Source organism: Podarcis liolepis (assembly GCF_965112155.1).
Source record: "Podarcis liolepis genome assembly, chromosome: 18".
Taxonomy (NCBI): domain Eukaryota; kingdom Metazoa; phylum Chordata; class Lepidosauria; order Squamata; family Lacertidae; genus Podarcis; species Podarcis liolepis.
The window spans coordinates 9,054,318-9,077,228 of NC_139572.1; the positions used below are offsets into that span (position 1 = coordinate 9,054,318).

The 22,911-nt window shown below is 44.5% G+C and overlaps 3 protein-coding genes across 3 annotated transcripts in view; all 3 read left to right on the forward strand.

Moving 5' to 3' along the window:
* LOC310697399 (uncharacterized protein) overlaps window positions 1-22,911 on the forward strand; it is a 164,697-nt gene that overhangs the window by 58,613 nt on the left and 83,173 nt on the right. The window lies entirely within an intron of this gene.
* LOC310697264 (vomeronasal type-2 receptor 26-like) lies at window positions 1,798-7,343 on the forward strand (the record flags this gene model as incomplete). Its single annotated transcript, XM_083483722.1, has 6 exons — window positions 1,798-2,021; window positions 2,632-2,923; window positions 3,224-4,033; window positions 4,735-4,962; window positions 6,046-6,172; window positions 6,445-7,343. 6 exons carry the CDS (start codon window positions 1,798-1,800, stop codon window positions 7,341-7,343), a joined length of 2,580 nt encoding a protein of 859 aa, XP_083339848.1.
* Window positions 15,224-22,693, forward strand: LOC310697185 (vomeronasal type-2 receptor 26-like; the record flags this gene model as incomplete). The annotated part of the gene is made up of 5 exons (XM_083483507.1): window positions 15,224-15,490; window positions 15,783-16,592; window positions 18,852-19,079; window positions 20,148-20,274; window positions 20,880-22,693. 5 exons carry the CDS (start codon window positions 15,224-15,226, stop codon window positions 21,776-21,778), a joined length of 2,331 nt encoding a protein of 776 aa, XP_083339633.1. The 3' UTR covers window positions 21,779-22,693.

Genomic DNA, 22,911 nt, shown 5'->3' on the forward strand with positions numbered 1-22,911 from the left:
AGCCAAAGCTGATGGAAGGCACTCCCCGCCACTGAGGCGTCCTGAGCCTCGAGTGACAGCAAAGGGTCCAGGAGTACCCCCAAGCTATGAGCCTGCTCCTTCAGAGGAAGCGTAACCCCATCAAGAGCAGGCGACCTCCCACCCATCTGGTCTAGGGAACCACCCACTAACAGTGCCCCAGTCTTATCTGGATTGAGCTTCAGTTGGTTGGCTATCATCCAGTCCATTGCCGAGACAAGACACTGGTCCAGCACTTCCACTGCCTCCCCTGCAGATGTGAAGGAGAAATAGAGCTGAGGGTCATCAGCATCATTCTGACAACATACTTGAAACCTCCAGATAACCCCACCCAGCAATTTCATGTAGATGTTCAACAATGTGGAACATAGGATTGAGCCCTGCGGAACCCCACATTCAAGGTTCCCAGCGCTGAAAAGCATTCCCCAAGTAACACCGTCTGGGAATGACCATCCAAGTAGGACTGGAACCACCACCACCATCTGGTGTGCGGCCACATGCTCCAAAACCTTGCTCAGAAAAGGGAGATTAGCAACAGTTATTTCCCTAATCAAGTGGTGCATGGATTTTAGGAAATAGGTCAAATAAATAGATAAATACATATTAATAAATACTTGATAAAGAATAACAAAGCTGCTAGAATGCTAGCCTGGCTTCTGCGCACACAATTTGTTTATGAGTAGAGAAGTTTCTGCTCAAAGACGGGGAGCAAGTTGGTTCCATGTGCAACAGAAGCTCTCCTTCCGCAGAACATGTCAAAGGGGAAGGGAGAGCCTAAGGCTCAGAGCAACCTTTCTCCCCTCCACCAACCCCAGAGAGCTTCCCTCTGTTGGAGAAGCCTTTCAAAGATGGGGTGGAAATTCACTTGAAGTGGCTTCAAAACCACCAACATGCTACTTCCCTTCAGGGGGAGAACCAAAAGGTGTTGGCAGGAATCAAATCCACCCAAAGTGGCCAACTAGAAGAAGGAGAAGAGTTTGGATTTCATATCCCGCTTTATCACTACCCTAAGGAGTCTCAAAGCGGCTCACAATCTCCTTTTCCTTCCTTCCCCACAACAAACACTCTGTGAGGTGAGTGAGACTTAGAGACTTCAGAGAAGTGTGACTGGCCCAAGGTCACCCAGCAGCTGCAGGTGGAGGAGCAGGGAAGCGAACCCGGTTCACCAAGTTACGAGTCCACCGCTCTTAACCACTACACCACACTGGCTCTCTAAAGCATCCCTAACAGCTAGCCATCCAAACTCTGCTTAAAAACCTCCAAGGAAGGAGAGTCGATGGTCGGATCCAGATGCAGGGCTCTTCTTTGGTCCTTGGGAGCAAAGTTCAGGCCAAACTTCCAATTCCCCAAAACACCTTTTGACTTTTCTCCATCATGTTTTTCTCCAGCTCTGCACCTGCTGCCAGAGCCATTCAAGACTTCGGAAAGTTAGTGTCATGAATCTTATTCCACTTGGAATAATCAAAATTATAGTCATCTCATCTTCTGAAAGCTCAGGAGATATTTCTGGAGATTGCATGAGCCTTGGAAAGCAACATGACAATATTAATTGAACTGTGACTGGGAAAGAAAAAGTTGGTGCAGAGAATTTTTCCTGTGTTGGAGACAGACTGAGTCAAGATGCAGAGCTGGCAAAAGAGGGTGTGCCTGCCTTGTGCTTCCTAGCTCCGAAGGTAGAGTTGAAAACCACCCAGATTGGGAAAGCCCACTCAGTCTGATTTTGCAAAAGTCTTTGGGTTCTTCTGCGTTGTCTTCTTGGTGGGAGGAGACAGAGCCAGAATGAGATCCCTGCTCCGTCTGTTGCTGCTTCTGCTGCTCATGATGCCCTTTGGAGTCTGCGGGAACCACAAGGCGAAATGCCCCTTGAATCTGGTCAGGGATCAAACGGATGCTCGCAATTACTACCGGCCTGGACACTTTCTCATCAGTGGGATCATATCTCCAAAATACTTTAAGGAAACTCCATACGTCTTTTCTCAGACACCCTTCGCCAGGATTGAAAAGTATGTACTTCACAGTTTCATGGTTCTCCAGTCCTTCTAGTGGTTCTTATTTATCAAGGAAATAGCTCCTTTCTCACGGATGGGGAGCCAAGGGCTGATGTTGCAGGACCTGACCATTGGTCTTGCTGACTGGGGGTGATGGGCGCTGGGGGGGTCCAGTAAAAGATTCCACACAAACCTCTCCTATTTCAATGTTCTCTGGGTCTTCCTTAGTGAAACACTCTCCTACCTTTGATTCTGTGTTGCTTTCAGTAGAATGCAAGGATGCCAATGAATCTGGTAAGGGATCAAAAGGATGCAATGAATTTCCTCACCTGCAGGATGCCAAGGCTCAAAGGCTTTATTCAATATTATTTCATTTGTACAATTTAGCAACTGTCGTTAAGGAATCTTAGTTTTACAAATGGATTTTTAAGACCCTCTGCGTGACGTTTAGTGGCTGATTTAAAAAAATTAGAAGTGCATTAAGTAACTCTTGAGGGACGCGGGTGGCGCTGTGGGTTAAACCACACAGCCTAGGACTTGCTGATCAGAAGGTCGGTGGTTCGTATCCCCGCCACATTCATATGAACATACGTTTCACTGTTTTTAAATGATTCATTTATTGCAGGGAGGCAAATAGGTCCTACTGGTACATGCTGTCTTTCCTTTTCACCATCGAAGAGATCAACCAGGATCTCAGTCTCTTCCCCAACATCACCCTGGGCTACAACATCTATGAGAACCATTTCGATGCAAGGATGACTTCGGATGCCATGCTAGAGCTGCTTGCAGGCAGTGGATGCAATATTCCCAATTATCACTGTGGAGAACAGAATCCCCTGCTGGCTGTTCTTGAAAGAGGCAATACTGTCATCTCAAGAGTGATTTCAGCCTTGTCATGCATCTACAAAATCCCACAGGTAACTAACTAGTGGGAAAGCATGGAGGGACAGAGAATTTCAACTGCGTAAAATGCTACTTTCTCTTTGGATAGGTCAAGCAGGGATATTTTAAAAAATGGGAAAATCCTGAGCTATGGATCCAACATCCCTTTTTCAAAACTGAGCCTTCACCAACTTGTCACCTCCAGATGTTTCAGACTAAAACTCCCATCAGCCTCAGCCAGCAGTGATTTAGATAGATATCAGTCATTTCAGATAATTAAATATTTGTTATGCTGAAAGTAAAATAAATTGCTGATCTTTTGCTTTCCTTGCTAGATCAGTTATGGCTTCACTGCCCAGATTCTCGAAGGTAAAACCCTGTTCCCTTTTGTCTACCGGATGAGTGCCAAAGAGGAAAGTCAGTACCAGGGGATTGTTGAATTGCTCCTGTATTTTGGATGGACGTGGATTGGCCTCTGCACTCCAGACAATGAAGGTGGAGAAAGATTTGTGAGAGCTGTGAAACCTCTGATGCTCAGCAAAGGGATCTGCATTGCTTTATCTAAACGCGTACCAGAAAAGGATATAAATCAGTTTATCAGGCCTGGGGAACCTTTTTTCCTATGGAGACAAGTTGGGGTATTTGTTTCCTATATAACCAATGCACTGGGTATCTCAATACTCATGGTAATAAACAATATCTATGAGAAGGAAATAGGGGCGAAAGTCTGGATCACAACAGCTTTGCTAGAAAACAGAATTGGCTTTTCCCTCCCTTCAAATTACTTCCAGCACCTCCATGGTTCTCTGTCCTTTGCAATTCAGACTGGAATAAGGAGCAGCAAAGGTGACAAATATAAATTGCAGACCAATCTTGGGGATTATTTGAATCAAGCATTTCAGTGTTCATATTCAAAGCACCTGTTGTCCGTGAAAGGCAGGATAAGATGCAGAGAGGAGGAGAAACTGCAGCCATTGCTCCAAGGGGAGCGTGAGAGAGTCCTGTCTTATGACAGCTATGGCACTTACATCCATGTTCAAGCTGTGGCTCAGGCCTTGCATGCTTCGCTTTCATCGAGATCCCAGAGGAGGCTGATGGTGGAGGAAGGAGAGCAATGGGGACCCCAAAGGCTACAGCCGTGGCAGGTATTTCCTTCCCCCTTTTGCAACCTGCAGTCCACACAGATGCTGATCTTGACTGGGGATAGACCTGTAAAATATCATAGTTAGTATTAGTAATAGTAGCTTACCTTCCAACATGTCTCCGATGAAAATAGGGATGTCCCATCCCATAACGATGATTTTGCTATTTATACCCAGGGCTTTCTTCAGGGGGAACCCGCAGGAACTCAATTCTGGCACCTCTCAGGTGGGTGCCATTGCCATTGTAAGAAGGAGGTGTTCATGGTGAATTCCGGCACCTTCTTTTCTAGAAAAATAGCACTGTTTATACATCTTCTTCGGTTGCCTCAGCACTCTGGGCACCTCCCAACATAAAGAAATTCATATTAAAATATTGAACATTTAAAAATTCCTGATATAGGATTGGACGGCTTGTGGGCTGAAAAACTCCACATCCGCCAACATTTCTCCAATGAATATACGGACATTCTAAGTAAAAGTGGGGAATTTCGGGATCACATGAAAAACTGTCTCTAATTCAGGGACATCCCTGGAAAATTGGGGCACTTGCAGGGTCTGTAGTAAGAGAAATGGCTGAATAGGAATTCCAGTCTACATGAGATACACGCAGGCCCCAAATCATAAGAGGTTGAAGTGAGTAGGACTGAGATATCCATCTTGGCTTCAAGGTTTCTCAGTGCTGGTGCTTTCCCCTGTCATTCCAGCTTCACCCTTTCTTAAGAGAAATCCGGTGTCTGAATACTTCCAGGGGCAGGCTGTGCTTGGATGAGAACTGGGAGCTGCCAGGAGACTTTAATATTATGAACTGGGTGATGTCTCCCAATAAGTCTCGTGCCCTTGTGAAAATTGGGAATATAAGGAGAGAGACGTCTGCTGGCATAAAGTTCACCATTAACCCAGAAGCTATTGAGTGGCCCAAGAAATTCAACAAGGTAAGGGGAATCACAGAGAGGGGAGGCTAGGAGATCCTGAATATATTCTTCCTTGAACAACTGCTGCAAAATGACTATATCAGGTTGATCAATGATGTCTTGACCGTCCAATAACAGCTGCAACCTCCTCTCCTTCTTTCCACAGCAGCTGAGATAGGAGGGGAATTTGGGGTGCTCAGAGAAAGGCTATAGCCCAGAGGTCCTTAGAAAAGACACTATCTATTTCCGAACCAGACTGAGAATTTAAGAATTCTGGACAGAATGTTTAAACGAATGGACTACGTAGAAGACAAGGGAAAACACCTAATAAAAGTGAACAATTGGGTTTTCATACATGCAGAAGGATGGAAAGCAATTTATTTGGAAAAGTAACATTAAATGTGTCTTAATTAGCGGTTGAGAGATTATCAGAATCCTGAAATTTGGGGAAATCACATGTCAGACCCATTGTCATTTGCTTTGAAGTTTTTTAAAGAAGGGAAGCAGGTAAATGGAGGAGAGGAAACAGAGTTCTGTGGTGCAAACCTCAGTTGTCCTGAACTAATTATGAAGAACAAGATATTCTGGTCGCCCCAATGGTCAGTGGGGGGTTGAAAGGACCCTGATGAGGGGTCAAAGGCTGCAGTCCAGAGATCTGTTTGAATTCACTCTATGTGTAAATTAAGGTAAAGGTAATGGGACCCCTGACCATTAGGTCCAGTCGTGGCCGACTCTGGGGTTGCGGTGCTCATCTCGCTTTATTGGCTGAAGGAACCTGCGTACAGCTTCTGGGTCATGTGGGCAGCAGGACTAAGCCGCTTCTGGCGAACCAGAACAAAGCACGGAAATGCCGTTTACCTTCCCGCTGGAACGGTACCTATGTATCTACTTGCACTTTGACTTGCTTTCGAACTGCTAGATTGGCAGGAGCAGCGACTGAGCAATGGCAGTTCAGCCCGTCATGGGGATTCGAACCGCCGACCTTCTGATCCTAGGCTCTGTGGTTTAACCCAAAGTGCCACTCGCGTCCCTATGAGTGAATTACATACCCACAAATATTCCTAACTGTTCCTCTTTCTTGAACCTTCTTGTCTTCCTGGTTAGGCCGTGCCTCGTTCCAGGTGTACAGAAAGATGTCGACCTGGATATGCCAAGGTGGTTCTAGAAGGAAAGCCCATTTGCTGCTATGCTTGTGTTCGGTGTGCGGAAGGGACCTTCTCCGCCCAGGAAGGTGGGTGACTCCAAGGGGGAAGGAATTCCTGGAGAGAGTAAACACAGGGCAGAAATTCAGTCTCACACACTTTTTGTGAGAATTCTGCAGACATTGTGGAATGTGGATCCTTCCTCAACTCCTTTAGGATTAATCACCTTCATTACATCCTGGAAGAGAGTTGAAAGGAATGATCATAAGGAAGAAATCTCTAGGATTTCTTCAAAACATAATAGAGCACAGATCATTAGGGATGTAAGTGATGCTGCAGCCACTTTTATTCTCTTCCCCAGATGCAGAACATTGCACCAAATGCCCAGAAGATCACCATTCAAACAAGGACAGAGATCAATGTGTCCCCAAGATTATCATATTCCTGGCTTACGGAGAATATTTAGGAATGGTTTTAGCTTCCATTTCCCTCTTCTTGACCTTAACAGCAGGCATTGTGTTGGGAATCTTCATTAAATACAAGGAAACTCCCATAGTCAAAGCCAACAACCGGGACCTCTCCTACATCCTGCTCGTCTCCCTCCTGCTTTCCTTTTGGTCCTCCTTCCTCTTCATCGGGCGCCCAAGGAAAGAGACCTGCCTTCTCCGACAAACGGCCTTCAGCATCATCTTCTCAGTTGCTGTTTCTTCTGTCTTGGCAAAGACCATCACGGTGGTGCTGGCCTTCCTGGCCACAAAGCCCGGGAACAGGGTGAGGAGATGGCTGGGCAAGAGTCTGGCCAACTCCATTGTCATCTCCTCTTCTGGGGGGCAAGTTCTCATCTGCACCATCTGGCTGGGCTCTTCTCCCCCATTCCCAGAGTCTGACATGCGCTCCCAGGTGGAAGAGATCCTCCTGCAATGCAACGAAGGGTCTGTGGCCATGTTCTACGTTGCCCTCGGCTACCTGGGCTTCTTGGCTGCCACCTGCTTCACGGTGGCTTTCCTAGCCAGGAAGTTGCCCGGCTCCTTCAATGAAGCCAAGCTGATCACCTTCAGCATGCTGGTCTTCTGCAGTGTTTGGGTCTCTTTTGTTCCCACCTACCTGAGCACCAAGGGCAAGTACATGGTGGCCGTGCAGATCTTCTCTATGTTGGCCTCCAGTGCTGGGCTTCTGGGCTGCATCTTCCTTCCCAAGTGCTACATTATTGTGCTGAGGCCTGATCTGAACACAAAGGAGCACCTGACAACCAGAAATTAAAGGGACATATGATTCTTAAAATAGTCCATGTTCCCTATGTCCAGAAGTACATAAAGGAAACACAGCTACTCATCCATGTTCTTCCTTCTCCACGTCTGAAAGAGATTATGTTCCTTCTTAGCCCAGGTTTTGTGTAGTCCTGTTGACATGAACAGTAAGATGGGTGGAAATCTTTTGTATGCTGTGTCATTTACAAGTACACTTCATGTCATTTCGTTCTCCTAAGTTTTGTATATCAATAAACTGAGAAATTAATTTAAGTTATCTCCCGTAGTCTGTTGGTTTAATTTCTGTATGGCTTAAGCTCTGCTCCCTGTTCCAAAGAGTAGCAGCTGACCTTAGCCAAGCCTTGACTGAAAAGCGGTTTTATGTAGATGTTAAACAATGTGGGGATAGGATTCAGCCCTGTGGAACCCCACATTCAAGGCTCCCGGAGCTGAAAAACATTCCCCAAGTAACACTGTCTGGAAATGACCATCCAAGAAGGACTGGAACCACCGCAAAGCGCTGCCACCCACCCCTCACTCGGAGAGTCACTCCAGAAGGATACCATGGTCAATGGTACTGAAAGCCTGTGAGAAGTCGAGAAGAATTATCAGGGACATGTTTCTCTCTCTCAACAGAGGTCACCATACTGGACGACCAAAGCAGTTTCTGTGCCAAAACCAGGCCTAAACCCCACTTGAAATCCATTACCAAGACAAGACCAAGGAAGTCCAGCACTTCCACTGCCTCCCCTGCAGATGTGAAGGAGAAATAGAGCGGAGTGTTGTCGGCATAATTCTGATAACATACTCCAAACCTCCGGATAATCGCACCCAGTGGTTTCATGTAGATGTTAAACAATGTGGGGGAGAAGAAGAAGAAGAAGAAGAAGAAGAAGAAGAAGAAGAAGAAGAAGAAGATGATTTTATTTATATCCCGCCCTCCCCAGCCGAAGCCGGGCTAAGAGCGGCTAACAATAAAAGTAACACAGCATTCTAAAATCAATTCATTCTAAAATCAATTCAAAATCAAATTAATGGCAACCATTGGGCTACAGTTCTGCGGGGATGACCAAAGGAGGGGGTCCGACTGTGCCCTGGCTGAACAGCTCCGTCTTGCAGGCCCTGCGGAAAGATGTCAAGTCCCGCAGGGCCCTAGTTTCTTGGGACAGAGCGTTCCACCAGATCGGGGCCACAGCCGAAAAAGCCCTGGCTCTGGTTGAGGCCAGCCTAACCTCCCTGTGGCCCGGGACCTCCAAGATGTTTTTGTTTAAAGACCATAAGGTCCTCCATGGGACATACCAGGAGAGGCGGCCCCGTAGATACGAGGGACCTAGGCCCTATAGGGCTTTAAAGGTTAAGCCAGCATCCTAACCTTATCCTACATATTATTATTATTCAACTACCAGATTTTTAGAAGACATCTGAAGGCAGCCCTGTTTAGGGAAGCTTTTAATGTTTGATGTATTACAGTATTTTAATATTTTTTTGGAAGCTGCCCAGAGTGGCTGGGGAAGCCCAGCCAGATTTGCGGGGTATAAATTATTATTATTACTACTACTACTACTATTATTATCCTGTACTCCACCGGGAGCCAGTGCCCTGTGGAAAGGATCGAGCCCTGTAAACCCCACATTCAAGGCTCCCGGAGCTGAAAAGCGTTCCCCAACTAACACCGTCTGGAAACGACGTCAGACCTAAACTGACGCGCAGCGTAAACTACTAATGCAGAGTTTTTAATTGACTTTACTGAGTTAAAATAAACTTCTTCCTAAACAACATGGTTCCAAAGAGTTTGACGGAGATTCCACACTGCTCACAACTGAGGCAGACTGACTCTGACTGAAACCTGACAGAGAAGGCAGAGACAAGATGGCGGCCCAGTCCCAGGCCAGAGTGACTCCGCAGTCAGCAGTCCGGCCTGGAGAACAGGACTCGGCCCAAAGGACGGCGCAGTCCCAGCACTTCCCAGCCTGCTTGTCTGCTTCTTTGTCCCATGGCCTAAACCCCACTGGAAACGGATCCAGAAAACCAGTTTCTTTCCAAAGCGCCTGGATCTGGTCTGCGGCCGCTCGCTCCAGAACATTCCTCAGGAAAGGGAGATGAGAAACTGGCCGGTGGTTCGTTAGGTTTTCTGAATGCAACCACAAGAGCCAGGACTTTATAGACACGGAAGTGGAAAGAAGGAGAATTCCCCACCAAGGAGGAATGGCTGATGAAGCTGGTGGAAGATGCGGAAAGGGAGAAATTCCCTGCTAAACTAAGAGGACATAAGGAAGAATTGTTCAAGGAAGAATGGAGACCATTGTTATATTATCTGTCACACTAACATCCAGACATGAAGTCAAAGGCAGGATTTGAAATATAAGCAGAGGATTACTGATATACGACTTCGGGGCTTAGATAATATAAACATGTTTTTTAAAACAGGTGATAAAAAGGAGTAATAAAACAAACATCAAGAGGGGTGGGGAGTCAAGAAGCATAATGTATTTAGTTGTTTTTTAAAAAACTCTGGTAGGTAGGCAATAATAATAATAATAATAAATTTTATTTATATCCCGCCCTCCCCAGCCGAAGCCGGGCTCAGGGTGGCTAACAACAATAAACAGTACAAAAGTACAGCACAAACAACACTCTAAAATCATTCATTATAAAATTAAGTGTTTTGGAATATCTATGGAAACTTAATAATATATTTTTTTTAAAAAAATAAATTTAATAAATATAGCATCCACCCAGATTCTTAGGAAGCTGATACAATTTCAGTCCGTTTTGTTATTTTCACTTTTTTAATGTTCTGAAGTAACTTTGTAAACTTTTTTCTGAATGTCCTGCTTATCTTAAAATAAAGTGCTTTAGGGGTTATTGGCCTAGTCAAGTGCTGCTGGATGTTATGAATCAGATTAAAGAAGTGGATAAATAAATAAGAATAAATAAATTGATAAAGAATAATAAAGCTGCTAGAATACTAGCCTGGCTTGTGCACAGACAATTTGTTTATGAGTAGAGAAGTTTCTGCTCAAAGACGAGGAGCAAGTTGGCTCCATGTGCAACAGAAGCTCACCTTCCGCAGAACATGTCGAAGGGGAAGGGAGAGTCGAAAGTTCAGAGCAACATTTCTCCCCTCCACCAAATCCAGAGAGCTTCCCTCTGTTGGAGAAGCCTTTCAAAGATGGGGTGGAAATTCACTTGAAGTTGCTTCGAAGCCACCAAGGCGCTACTTCCCTTCAGGGGGAGAACCAGAAGAGAGCGGCAGGAATCAAGCAGCCCAGACCCACCCAAAGCGGCCAGAGGGTGGGCTTGAGAAATCCCTCCCCATCGCAGGCTCCACCAGTCTCAGTCTCTAGCAGCCGCCAAGAAACAAGATCCCACCACCAGGTATCCCGTTGACAGTACTGAGGATGGCATTTCTCAGCATTCTCCATTGATTGATTTTTATTTATTCATATTTATTCCTTTATTTATTGATGTACTGAACCTATATATCGCCCTACCCCTGGAGGTATCAAGGCGGTTCAAAATATAAAACCACAACATATATAATCAAAATAAAAACAACCCCACATTTTAAAAGGGCTTAGGATGCCTGGGATACAAGGCTGGGACTCCTTCATCTGGCTATTGCCCATCCTTTATTTATTGATGTACTGAATCTATATATCGCCCTACCCCTTGAGGTCTCAAGGCGGTTCAAAATATAAAACCACACCTCTTTCTGCCAGAGGTGGCAGAAAGACATTGCGAGATTTGTTTGGCAGGGCAAAAAGCCCAGAATAAAATTTAAAGTACTTACAGATGCTAAAGAAAGAGGGGGATTTGCCCTGCCGGACTTAAAACTTTACTATGAAGCAGCAGCATTTTGCTGGCTGAAAGAGTGGATGCTCCTCGAGAACACAGATATCTTGGATTTAGAAGGTTTTAATAATACATTTGGTTGGCATGCATATCTATGGTATGATAAAATCAAAGTGCATAGGGCCTTTAAAAATCACATTGTCAGAAAAAGCGTTGTTTAATGTTTGGATAAGATACTACTACCCACTCTGGAAGAATGGCAGATGAAAGTGATGGACTGCATGACATTGGCCGAGATGACTGGCAGAATCCGTGACCAGGGGAAAGAGACGGCGGAAGAAGAATGGAAGAAGTTTAAAATCTATCTTAAGGACTATTACAAACTTGATGAATGTTAGAATGTCGAGGTTTTGAGAAAGAAAGGGTTACAGTGATATAAGATTAGACTGAAGGAAAGATTGAGAGGACAGAGGCTTGAGAGAAACAATTAGAAGTTGCTAAAATTTTTGGACATCGGGATGCAGAAAGGGGAGGTATGGGGGAGTCTGAGAAACAAGGTTTTAGGAAAAAAGGTTATGAAACTATACGTGTTTGTATGTCTTTTTATATGTTTGTATTGTCTTAAAAAAATTGTAAAACCAATAAAAAATTTTATATAAAAAAACAATATATAAAATATATATAAATATAAAACCACAACATATATAATCAAAATAAAAACAACAAGCCAATAATGCCCCCCAACCCCCACATTTTGAAAGGGCTTAGGATGCCTGGGATACAAGGCTGGGACTCCTTCATCTGGCTGTTGTCCATCCCTGACTCTCCCACCTCTTCTTAAAAACCTCCAATGAATCATAGAATGGGAGACTTGGAAAGGGACACCAAGGTCCTCTAGTCTAACCCTCTGCAATGCAGGAATCTCAGCTAAAGAATCCCAACAGATGGCCATCCAAACTCTGCTTAAGAACCTCCAAGGAAGGAGAGTCCATGGTTGGATCCAGCTCCTTCTTTGGTGCTTGTGAGCAAAGTTCAGGCCAAACTTCCAACTTCCAAGCACACCCCTTGACTTCTGTCCAACATGTTTTTCTCCAGTTCTGCACCTGCCGCTTGAGCCATTCAAGACTCCAGAAAGTTATTGTGCTGAAACTTATTCCACTTAGAATAGTCGAAATTATAGTGATCTCATCTTCTAAAAGCTCAGGAGATATTTCTGGAAATTGCATGAGCCTCGGGAAGCAACAACAGCATGGCAATATTAACTGAACTGTAACTGGGAAAGAAAAAGTTGGTGCAGAGAATTTTTCCTGTGTTGGAGACAGACTGAGTCAAGATGCAGAGCTGGCGAAAGAGGGGTGTGCCTGCCTTGTGCTTCCTAGTTCCGAAGGTAGAGTTGAAAACCACCCAGATTGGGAAAGCCCAGGCAGTTTGGTCTTGCAAGAGTCTTTGGGTTCTTCTGCTATGCCTCCTTGGCAGGTAAGAGGAGGAGGAGGCAGAGCCAGAATGAGATTCCTGCTTCTGCTGCTCATGATGCCCTTTGGAGTCTGCGGGAACCACAAGGCGAAATGCCCCTTGAATCTAGTCAGGGATGAAACGGATGCTCGCAATTACTACCGGCCTGGACACTTCCTCATCAGTGGGATCATCTCTCCAATACACCTTCTTGAGACGACTCCATACAGCTTTACTCAGACACCCTTCGCCAGGAATGAAGTGTATGTAAAATCATATGCGGATGGGTTTCACGGTCCTCCAGTCCTTGTAATGGTTGAAATAGGAAAGAGCCCCTATTTCAGGGCTGGGGAGGCAAGGGCTGATGTTGCAAGACTGCCCTGCCCTGACCATTGGTCTTGCTGGCTGGGGGGGTCCAGTAAAAAACCTCTCTTATATCCTTCTTCCCTCTGTCTTTCTAAGTAAAACAATCCTGTTCCTATGCGTCTGTGTTGCTTTTAATAGAATGCAAGGATGCCAGTGAATCTGGTCAGGGTTCAAAAGGATGCACTGAATTTCCCCACCTGCAGGATGCCATGAAACTCAGGCAATTTCCACGGCTAAAATGTTTCATTCAATATTATTCCATTTGGACAATTCATAAACTGTCATTAAGGAATGCTACAATTTTGCAAATGGAATTTTAAGAGCCTCTTGGGGACCTTTGGTAGCTGAAGAGCAGGAAAGATGTGATTTAATTGAAAGGATAAATAAAATAATATGTCAGGGGAATTCCTTGTAAGTGGACTTAGATCTCAAAAATGTGAAAAGTAATTAATCCTTTTTTGACCACACACAACTGGCCTCATTTCAAAGTATTGAGGTGTTTGACGTTTCTTCCTAAGCCAGAGGGTGGCATGAAACTCAAGCAATTTCCAAACTGCTAAGATTATTTTATGTTTATTCTATTGGGATCATTTGTGAACAACCTTGTCACAGTTCTCTTTACACAATGCAATGGGAGACCTACAGCCCATCATGGAGAAATCTGTCTCAGCTACATTAAAGGTTTTCTCCTCCAGTCCCAGCACTTTCCCCGTAGGCCCATACAGATAAAAACAAGACATAAATAACAGCTTGTGCACGTGGGAAAAAACAGCCGCTAAAACACTACTATAACATTAAAATACTATAAGATGGAATGGCATACTACGCCTTAATTAGCTTGTGGTGCTCCTTGGCAACGCTTTTGGGTAAGGACAGCGACCAGGAACCTAGCCACTTTCAGGGTCGTATGGGTATCCTTATCCTGCAAGATTTGGGCAAGGTGGAATTTTGGTGGGGTACCCTCTAGTTTCTGTATGATTGATCCCAACAAATTTGCCCGTGGCACCTTGAATAAGGGGCAAGTGAACATAATGTGCTGAAGCGACTCCGGCGTCTCTTTATCATATTCGCACATGGCGGAGGCTTGGCCCTTTGAGAATCTATGTCTCAGGACATTGGAGGGGAAAACGTTGAACCTCGCTTTGGTGAAGGCCAGTCTATGGGCAACAGTCGAAAGGGAGGAGAGGTATGATGGAACGCAGTAAGTTAAAGTGATACCAATGTTCTGGGGCGAACAAACACCTCCCCCCAGCATATAATTTCGCTGTAAATCGATGTCATCCAGTCTTTGGCGGATCAGTCTTTGAGCAGTGATTTGATCTAGTTTTAGGGAATCTAAGGGAGAGATTCCATAGCTCAGGAGTTTGGCATAAATTCTACTAGTCCAAAGGCTGGAGAATTCATCTCGCCATAAGCATTGGACAAGGTAATGGTCTGGTAATCTATGCCACAATGATAACCAATAATTGAAGACTTGCTTCCACAGGCAAGTTTCTAAGGATGCGATCTTCAATTCTAGTCGCATGGTTGCGTTGCTTACACACAGGGGGAGCATTAGGAGCCAACGTAGGAAGCGTTTTAAGAAACTCCTGAAAATGGCTGGATTTTTATGGGCGAAGAACAGGAGTGGTATGCTGCAAATAAAATGATTATGTAAAATAATACAGACCAGGGGGTGTCCTCATTGGTGGAATCAGTGATCCAAAATATGGGCAAAATTATAAATTTTACCACACACTCAAACCTGAAAGCCACCAGGCCTCATTTGTAACTAAAAGGGGACTGAGGTATTTGGTGCTTCCCCTGTTTCAATAAAATTGTCTCTTATCTACCTGTAGTCTTGCCCCTTGGAAAGCACCAAAGACCACTGCAGCAAAAGCAGCCTATGGAGCAGCTTCCCAGTATATCTCAAATTTTGAGGGGCGCCTTCATTTCCTACTCATAGAACCACAATAGAAAAGAATCACAGAGTTGTAGAGATGGAAGGGACCTGGAGGAATCTCACCTGAAGCATCCATGACACATGGTCACCTTCGGAGGGAGTCTGTTCCACTGTTAAACAGCTCTGTGTGCTGTTTGCATCATAGCTCCTGTCATGGAGCAGCGGTCTCCAAATTTTTGTGGATAAATGAATGAATGAATGAATGAATGAATGAATGAATAATATACTAATATCTGTGGATCATATAATGTTTCCTTCCTCCCATTAATATGAATATCAGTTTCACTCTTTTTAAAGGATTATTTTATTGCAGGGAGTTAACTAGGTTCTTCTGGTACATGTTGTCTTTCCTCTTCACCATCCAAGAGATCAACCAGGATCTCAGTCTCTTACCCAACCTCACCGTGGGCTACAACATCTATGAAAACTATTTAGATGCAAAGATGACTTCAGACGCCATGCTAGAGCTGCTTGCAGGCAGTGGATGCAATATTCCCAATTATCACTGTGGAGAACAGAATCCCCTGCTGGCTGTTCTTGAAAGAGGCAAGACTGTCATCTCAAAAGTGATTTCAGCCTTGTCAGGCATCTACAAAATCCCACAGGTAAGTAGTGGGAGAGCATGGAGGGACAGAGGATTTCAACTGCATAAGATTCTATTTTCTCTTTGGAGGGGTCAAGTGGGGATATTTTAAAAAATGGGAAAATCCTGAGCTATGGATCCTACATCCCTTTTTCAAAACTGAGCCTTCACCAACTTGTCACCTCCAGATGTTTCAGACTAAAACTCCCATCAGCCTCAGCCAGCAGAGATTTAGATGTCAGTCATTTCAGATAATTAAATATCTGTTATGCTGAAAGTAAAATAAATTGCTGATCTTTTGCTTTCCTTGCTAGATCAGTCATGGCTTCACTGCCCAGTTTCTCGAAGGTAAAACCCTGTTCCCTTTTGTCTACCAGATGAGTCCCAAAGAGGAAAGTCAGTACCAGGGGATTGTTGAATTGCTCCTGTATTTTGGATGGACGTGGATTGGCCTCTTCACTCCAGACAATGACAGTGGAGAAAGATTTGTGAGCGCTGTGAAACCTCTGATGCTCAGCAAAGGGATCTGCATTGCTTTATCAAAAAGAGTACCAGAAAGTGATATGGATCAATTTATCAGGCCTGGGGAACCATTTTTCCTATGGAGACAAGTTGGGGTATTTGTTTCCTATATAACCAATGCACATGTTATCATAATACTCATGGCAATAAACAATATTTATAAGAAGGAAATAGGGGCGAAAGTCTGGATCACAACAGCTTTGCTAGAAAACAGAATTGGCTTTTACATCCCTCCAAATCTATTCCAGCACCTCCATGGTTCTCTGTTCTTTGCAATTGAGACTGGAATAAGGAGCAGCAAAGGGGGCAAATATAGATTGCAGACCAATTTTGAGGATTATTTCAATCAAGCATTTCAGTGTTCATATTCAAAGCATCTGTTGTCCGTGAAAGGCAGGATAAGATGCAGAGAGGAGGAGAAACTGCAGCCATTGCCCCAAGAGGGGCATGAGATAGTCCTGTCTTATGACAGCTATGGCACTTACATCAATGTTCAGGCTGTGGCTCAGGCCTTGCATGCTTCGCTTTCATCGAGATCCCAGAGGAGGCTGATGGTGGAGGAAGGAGAGCAATGGGGACCCCAAAGGCTACAGCCGTGGCAGGTATTTCCTTCCCCCTTTTGCAAACTGCAGTCCACACAGATGCTGATCTTGACTGGGGATAGACATGTAAAATATCATAGTTAGTATTAGTAATAGTAGCTTACCTTCCAACATGTCTCCGATAAAAATAGGGATGTCCCATCCCATAACGATCCTTTTGCTATTTATACCCAGGGCTTTCTTCAGGGGGAACTCGCTGGAACTCAGCTCCAGCACCTCTCAACTGGGTGCCATTTGGACTTTTGGAGGGACTGTAGTGATAATATTAGTATTATTCTGTTTATATATCAACTTTCATCTGAAGATCAGAGGGTGGTTTGCAGAATAAAAATACAAAATGAGAATAGAAAAAGCAAACGAAAGAAAGAAAACAAGCAAACCAAAAGCACATTAAAAAGCCCAGAGATGGTTTAATCCACCCAAATCCTGGTTACAGAATAACTTTCTCGCCTGGCACCTAAAGATTTGTCACAAAGGTGTCCAGGGAGCCTCTCTGGGAGAACATCCCCCAAGCGAGGAGCCACCACAGAAAAGTCCTGTTGTCGTGCTGCCACCCTCCAGATATCTCTATTTATATATATATATATATAATTTAAGTTTTTTTTCATTTCTTTCCAAGCTCCTGTATAGTTATTCTTAAAAATATTTATGTTCGTAGCTGTTATCCATACTTTCTTCTCAATCATCAGTTCCGTTTTTTGTCTTTTTTATATTGCTCTGTCACATTTTACACCAATACCTTCGTTATGTTCGTAGCTGTTATCCATTAAACTTTCTTCTCAATCATCAGTTCCGTTTTTTGTCTTTTTTATATTGCTCTGTCACATTTTACACCAATACCTTCGTTCTACCTTTATTTAGTTTAAAACCTGCTACTTCTCCAAACTTGAGAATCTGTTCAAGACCTTGGTTGGCTAGCCATGGGGTCTTCTACAGTTACCACATGGTCATCTGCAAATGCCTTGAGTTTATATGCTTTGTAACCTAATGTTGGGACGTGGGTGGCGCTGTGGGTTAAACCACACAGCCTAGGACTTGCAGATCAGAAGGTTGGCGGTTCAAATCCCCGTGACGGAGTCAGCTCCCATTGCTCGGTCCCTGCTCCTGCCAACCTAGCAATTCGAAAGCGCGTCAAAGTGCAAGTAAATAAATAGGTACCACTCCGGTGGGAACGTAAACGGCGTTTCCATGTGCTGCTCAGGTTCGCCAGAAGCGGCTTAGTCCTGCTGGCCACATGACCCGGAAGCTGTACGCCGGCTCCCTCGGCCAATAAAGCGAGATGAATGCCACAACCCCAGAGTTGGCCGCGACTGGACCTAATGGTCAGGGGTCCCTTTACCTTTACCTTTAACCTATCTTTTCCCTTTTATTTCTTCATTTGATCTTCTACTTCTGGCCAGGGTCTCTAAAACTAAAATAATAATGGTGACTGAGGATATCCCTGTCTTGTCCCTTTCATTATTTTGAATTTTTCTGTTATTACGTTGTTTACTATCATCATAGCCTGTTAGTCAGAATAAATTGAGTCAATTCCTCTAAGTACAGTGGTACCTCGGGTTACAGACGCTTCAGGTTACAGACTCCGGCAACCCAGAAATAGTACCTCGGGTTAAGAACTTTGCTTCAGGATGAGAACAGAAATCGCGCAGCGGCAGCGTAAGGCCCCACTAGCTAAAGTGGTACCTCAGGTTAAGAACAGTATCAGGTTAAGAATGGACCTCCAGAACAATTTAAGTTCTTAACCTGAGGTACCACTGTAATGACTCTCTGAATTTCATCATCTCTATAGTCTTCTTCGTAGAAGTCCATGAAAAAATGGTCAAAGGCCTTCTCTGCATCTATAAAAATTAGCACTGCTTGCTTATCATTTCTAACCTCCAGATATTCTATCAATTATATTCCTTATATTCTCCTTCATCTGGCGGCCTGGCAAAAAACCAGCCTGGTCCTGATGAATTAAATCCATTAATAGCACTTTCATGTCGTTTGCCAATAGGTCTGCAAACAGTTTATAGTCATTATTTAATAGAGAAATCAGCCTATCATTTTTGACTGATAGTAGATCTGTATCTTTTTTCAGAATCAGCGTAATCTAAGTATCTTAAATCTTTTAGTGGTTGTGCCAAATAATCTTGTAATTTCTTATAGTACTTTGCTGATAGCCCCCCTGGCCCTGGTTTTTTCCCCATTTTGGCTTGATTAATTGCCTGTTGTAGCTTCCCAGTTTCTTAATGCTGGCGCTTTCCCCTGCCATTCCAGCTTCACCCTTTCTTGAGAGAAATCCGGTGTCTGAATACTTCCAGGGGCAGACTGTGCTTGGATGAGAACTGGGAGCTGCCAGCGGACTTCGATATTATGAACTGGGCGATCTATCCCAATAAGTCTCGTGCCCTTGTGAAAATTGGGAATATAAGGAGAGGAGCATCTGCTGGCATAAAGTTCACCATTAACCCAGAAGCCATTGAGTGGAACAAGAAATTCGATAAGGTAGGGGGGATAATTGGGGGAGGGGGCTAGGAGATCCTGATTGTGCTGTTCCTTGACAACCACTGCAGAATGACCATGTCTGGGTGACTGTCCAGGAACAGCTGGAACCAGCACACCTTCTTTCTACAGCAGCTGAGATAGGAGGGGAATTTGGGATGCTCAAATAAAGGATATTGACCTTTCATACATGCAGAAGGATGAAAAGTATTTTATTTTATATATGATAATTACAGATTTATTGTATATTTTTTTAAGTTTGTGAGTAAGCTTACTTGTATTAAATTTGTCTCAATTTGTGGTTGATGTGGTGAAATTTGGAAAATGAATTAAGGCAATTTGGCAAAAAAAACCCAAAACCCAACTCTCCTTTCAGTTGGGCATTGAACAGCAAAGCGCTTTCTCTCTCTCTCTCTGACACACACAAAGACGAGAATGAACCGTGTGAGAGATAATTCGAATCCTGAAATTTGGGGGAATCACATGTCAGACCCATTGTCATTTGCTTAGAAGTTCTTTTAAGAAGGGAAACAGGTAAATGGAGAAGAGGAAACAGAGTTCTGTGGCTCAAACCTCAGCTGTACTGAACTCAATTTAAAGCACAAGATATTCTGGTCACCCCAATGGTCAGCTGGGGGTTGAATGGACCCTGATGAGGGGTCAAGGCTGCATTCCAGAGATCATGTTCTGCAGCTAAAGAGAACTGACCGCATTAAGGGAATGGGGAGATGGCAGGCAACTGGGGATCTTGGCTGCTGGAAACGGCAACTGGGATCTCTCAGGATTCCCTGCCAGACAGACCCCTCCCCAACCTCTATGTGATTGATGTAGAGCTGTGATGATTTCCTGAATGATTCATTGGGGGCCACAACTGCAAATCTTGGGGTAGATCAGGGTTTCCCAAACTTGGGTCCCCAGCTGTCTTTGGACTACAGCTCCCATCATCCTGAGCTGGCAAGACCAGTTGTCAGGGATCACCACCATGCTATAGAGATCGCGTTGAGTGAATTACATACACACAAATACTCCTAACTGTTCCTCTTTGTGGCACCTTCTTGTCTTTCTGGTTAGGCCGTACCTCGTTCCAGGTGTACAGAAAGATGTCGACCTGGATATGCCAAGGTGGTTCTCGAAGGAAAGCCCATTTGCTGCTATGCTTGTGCTCAGTGTGCAGAAGGGACCTTCTCCACTCGGGAAGGTGGGTGATTCCAAGGGGGAAGAAATTCCTGGAGAGAGTAAACACAGGGCAGAAATTCAGTCTCACACACTTTTTGTGAGAATTCTGCAGACATAGGGGAATGGGAATCCTTCCTCAACTTCCTTAGTATTAATCACCTTTATTACATCCAGGAAGTGAGTTGATAGGAATGACCATAAGGAAGAAATATCTGGGGTGCAAACTGGGCAGCTGTGAGAGGAATGTCCACAAAGCAATCCTTTTTGATTTTGTAGACCAAGCCACACAAAAAGGAAATAATGTTGACACTTATCAAAAATAATGGATAGATGATGAAAAGCAGCAAATTACTAACAGCAAAAGCACAATAAAAATAAATACTTCATGTGAAAATTATTACAATATAATCTATGGACCGTTTTGATCTCACTGCTATGAACAATGAATGGAAGCAATGTCTGCATTTTAAAGGTTCAGACAAAGAGGAATAGGCAGGATCCAAACCATGCAGTTAACAGAAGTGGAGTGGTCACTGCCTCTCAGTTGATCCTAGATCACCATGTTAATAGAGCACAGATCATTAGGGATGTAAGTGATGCTACAGCCACTCTTATTCTCTTCCCCAGATGCAGAACATTGCACCAAATGCCCAGAAGATCACCATTCAAACAAGGACAGAGATCAATGTGTCCCCAAGATTACCATTTTCCTGACTTATGGAGAATATTTGGGAATTGTTTTAGCTTCCGTTGCCCTCTTCTTGTCCTTAACAGCAGGCATTGTGTTGGGAATCTTCATTAAATACAAGGAAACGCCCATAGTCAAAGCCAACAACCGGGACCTCTCCTACATCCTGCTCGTCTCCCTCCTGCTTTCCTTTCTGTCCTCCTTCCTCTTCATCGGGCGCCCAAGGAAAGAGACCTGCCTTCTCCGACAAACGGCCTTCAGCATCATCTTCTCAGTTGCTGTTTCTTCTGTCTTGGCAAAGACCATCACGGTGGTGCTGGCCTTCCTGGCCACAAAGCCCGGGAACAGGGTGAGGAGATGGCTGGGCAAGAGTCTGGCCAACTCCATTGTCATCTCCTGTTCTGGGGGGCAAGTTCTCATCTGCACCATCTGGCTGGGCTCTTCTCCCCCATTCCCAGAGCCTGACATGCACTCCCAGGTGGAAGAGATCCTCCTGCAATGCAACGAAGGGTCTGTGGCCATGTTTTACGTTGCCCTCGGCTACCTGGGCTACTTGGCTGCCACCTGCTTCACGGTGGCTTTCCTAGCCAGGAAGCTGCCTGGCTCCTTCAATGAAGCCAAGCTGATCACCTTCAGCATGCTGGTCTTCTGCAGTGTTTGGGTGTCTTTTGTGCCCACCTACCTGAGCACCAAGGGCAAGTACATGGTGGCCGTGCAGATCTTCTCTATGTTGGCCTCCAGTGCTGGGCTTCTGGGCTGCATCTTCCTTCCCAAGTGTTACGTTATTGTGCTGAGGCCTGATCTGAACACAAAGGAGCGCCTGACAACAAGGAATTAAGGGGCATCTGATTCTTAAAATAGCCCATGTTCATGATGTCCAGAAGTGCCTAAAAGAAACACAGCTACTCATCCATGCTGTTTATTCTCCATCTCTGAAAGAGAATGTGTTCATTCTTAGCCCGGGTTTAAGAAGTCCTGTTCACATGAACAGTAAGATGGGTGGGAATCTTTTGTATGTTGTGTCATTTACAAGTGCACTTCATGTCATTTCGTTCTCCTAAGTTTTGTATATCAATAAACTGAGAAATTAATTTAAGTTATCTTCTGTAGTCTGTTGGTTTAATTTCTGTATCGTGTAAGCTCTGCTCCCTGTTCCAAAGATTAGCAGCTGACCTTAGCCAAGCCTTGACTGAAAAGCGGTTTTATGTAGATGTTAAACAATGTGGGGATAGGATTCAGCCCTGTGGAACCCCACATTCAAGGCTCCCGGAGCTGAAAAACATTCCCCAAGTAACACTGTCTGGAAATGACCATCCAAGTAGGACTGGAACCACCGCAAAGCGCTGCCACCCACCCCTCGCTCGGAGAGTCACTCCAGAAGGATACCATGGTCAATGGTACCGAAAGCCGGTGAGAAGTCGAGAAGAATTAACAGGGACATGCTTCTCTCTCTCAACAGAGGTCACCATACTGGACGACCAAAGCAGTTTCTGTGCCAAAACCAGGCCTAAACCCCACTTGAAATCCATTACCAAGACAAGACCAAGGAAGTCCAGCACTTCCACTGCCTCCCCTGCAGATGTGAAGGAGAAATAGAGCGGAGTGTTGTCAGCATAATTCTGATAACATACTCCAAACCTCCGGATAACCGCACCCAGTGGCTTCATGTAGATGTTAAACAATGTGGGGGGGGGGGAGAAGAAGAAGAAGAAGAAGAAGAAGAAGAAGAAGAAGAAGAAGAAGAAGAAGAAGAAGGAGAAGGAGAAAAAGAAAATTTTATTTATATCCCACCCTCCCCAGCCGAAGCCGGGCTAAGAGTGGCTAACAATAAAAGTAACACAGAATTCTAAAATCAATTCATTCTAAAATCAATTCAAAATCAAATTAATGGCAACCATTGGGCTACAGGTCTGCGGGGATGACCAAAGGAGGGGGTCCGACTGTGGCCTGGCTGAACAGCTCCATCTTGCA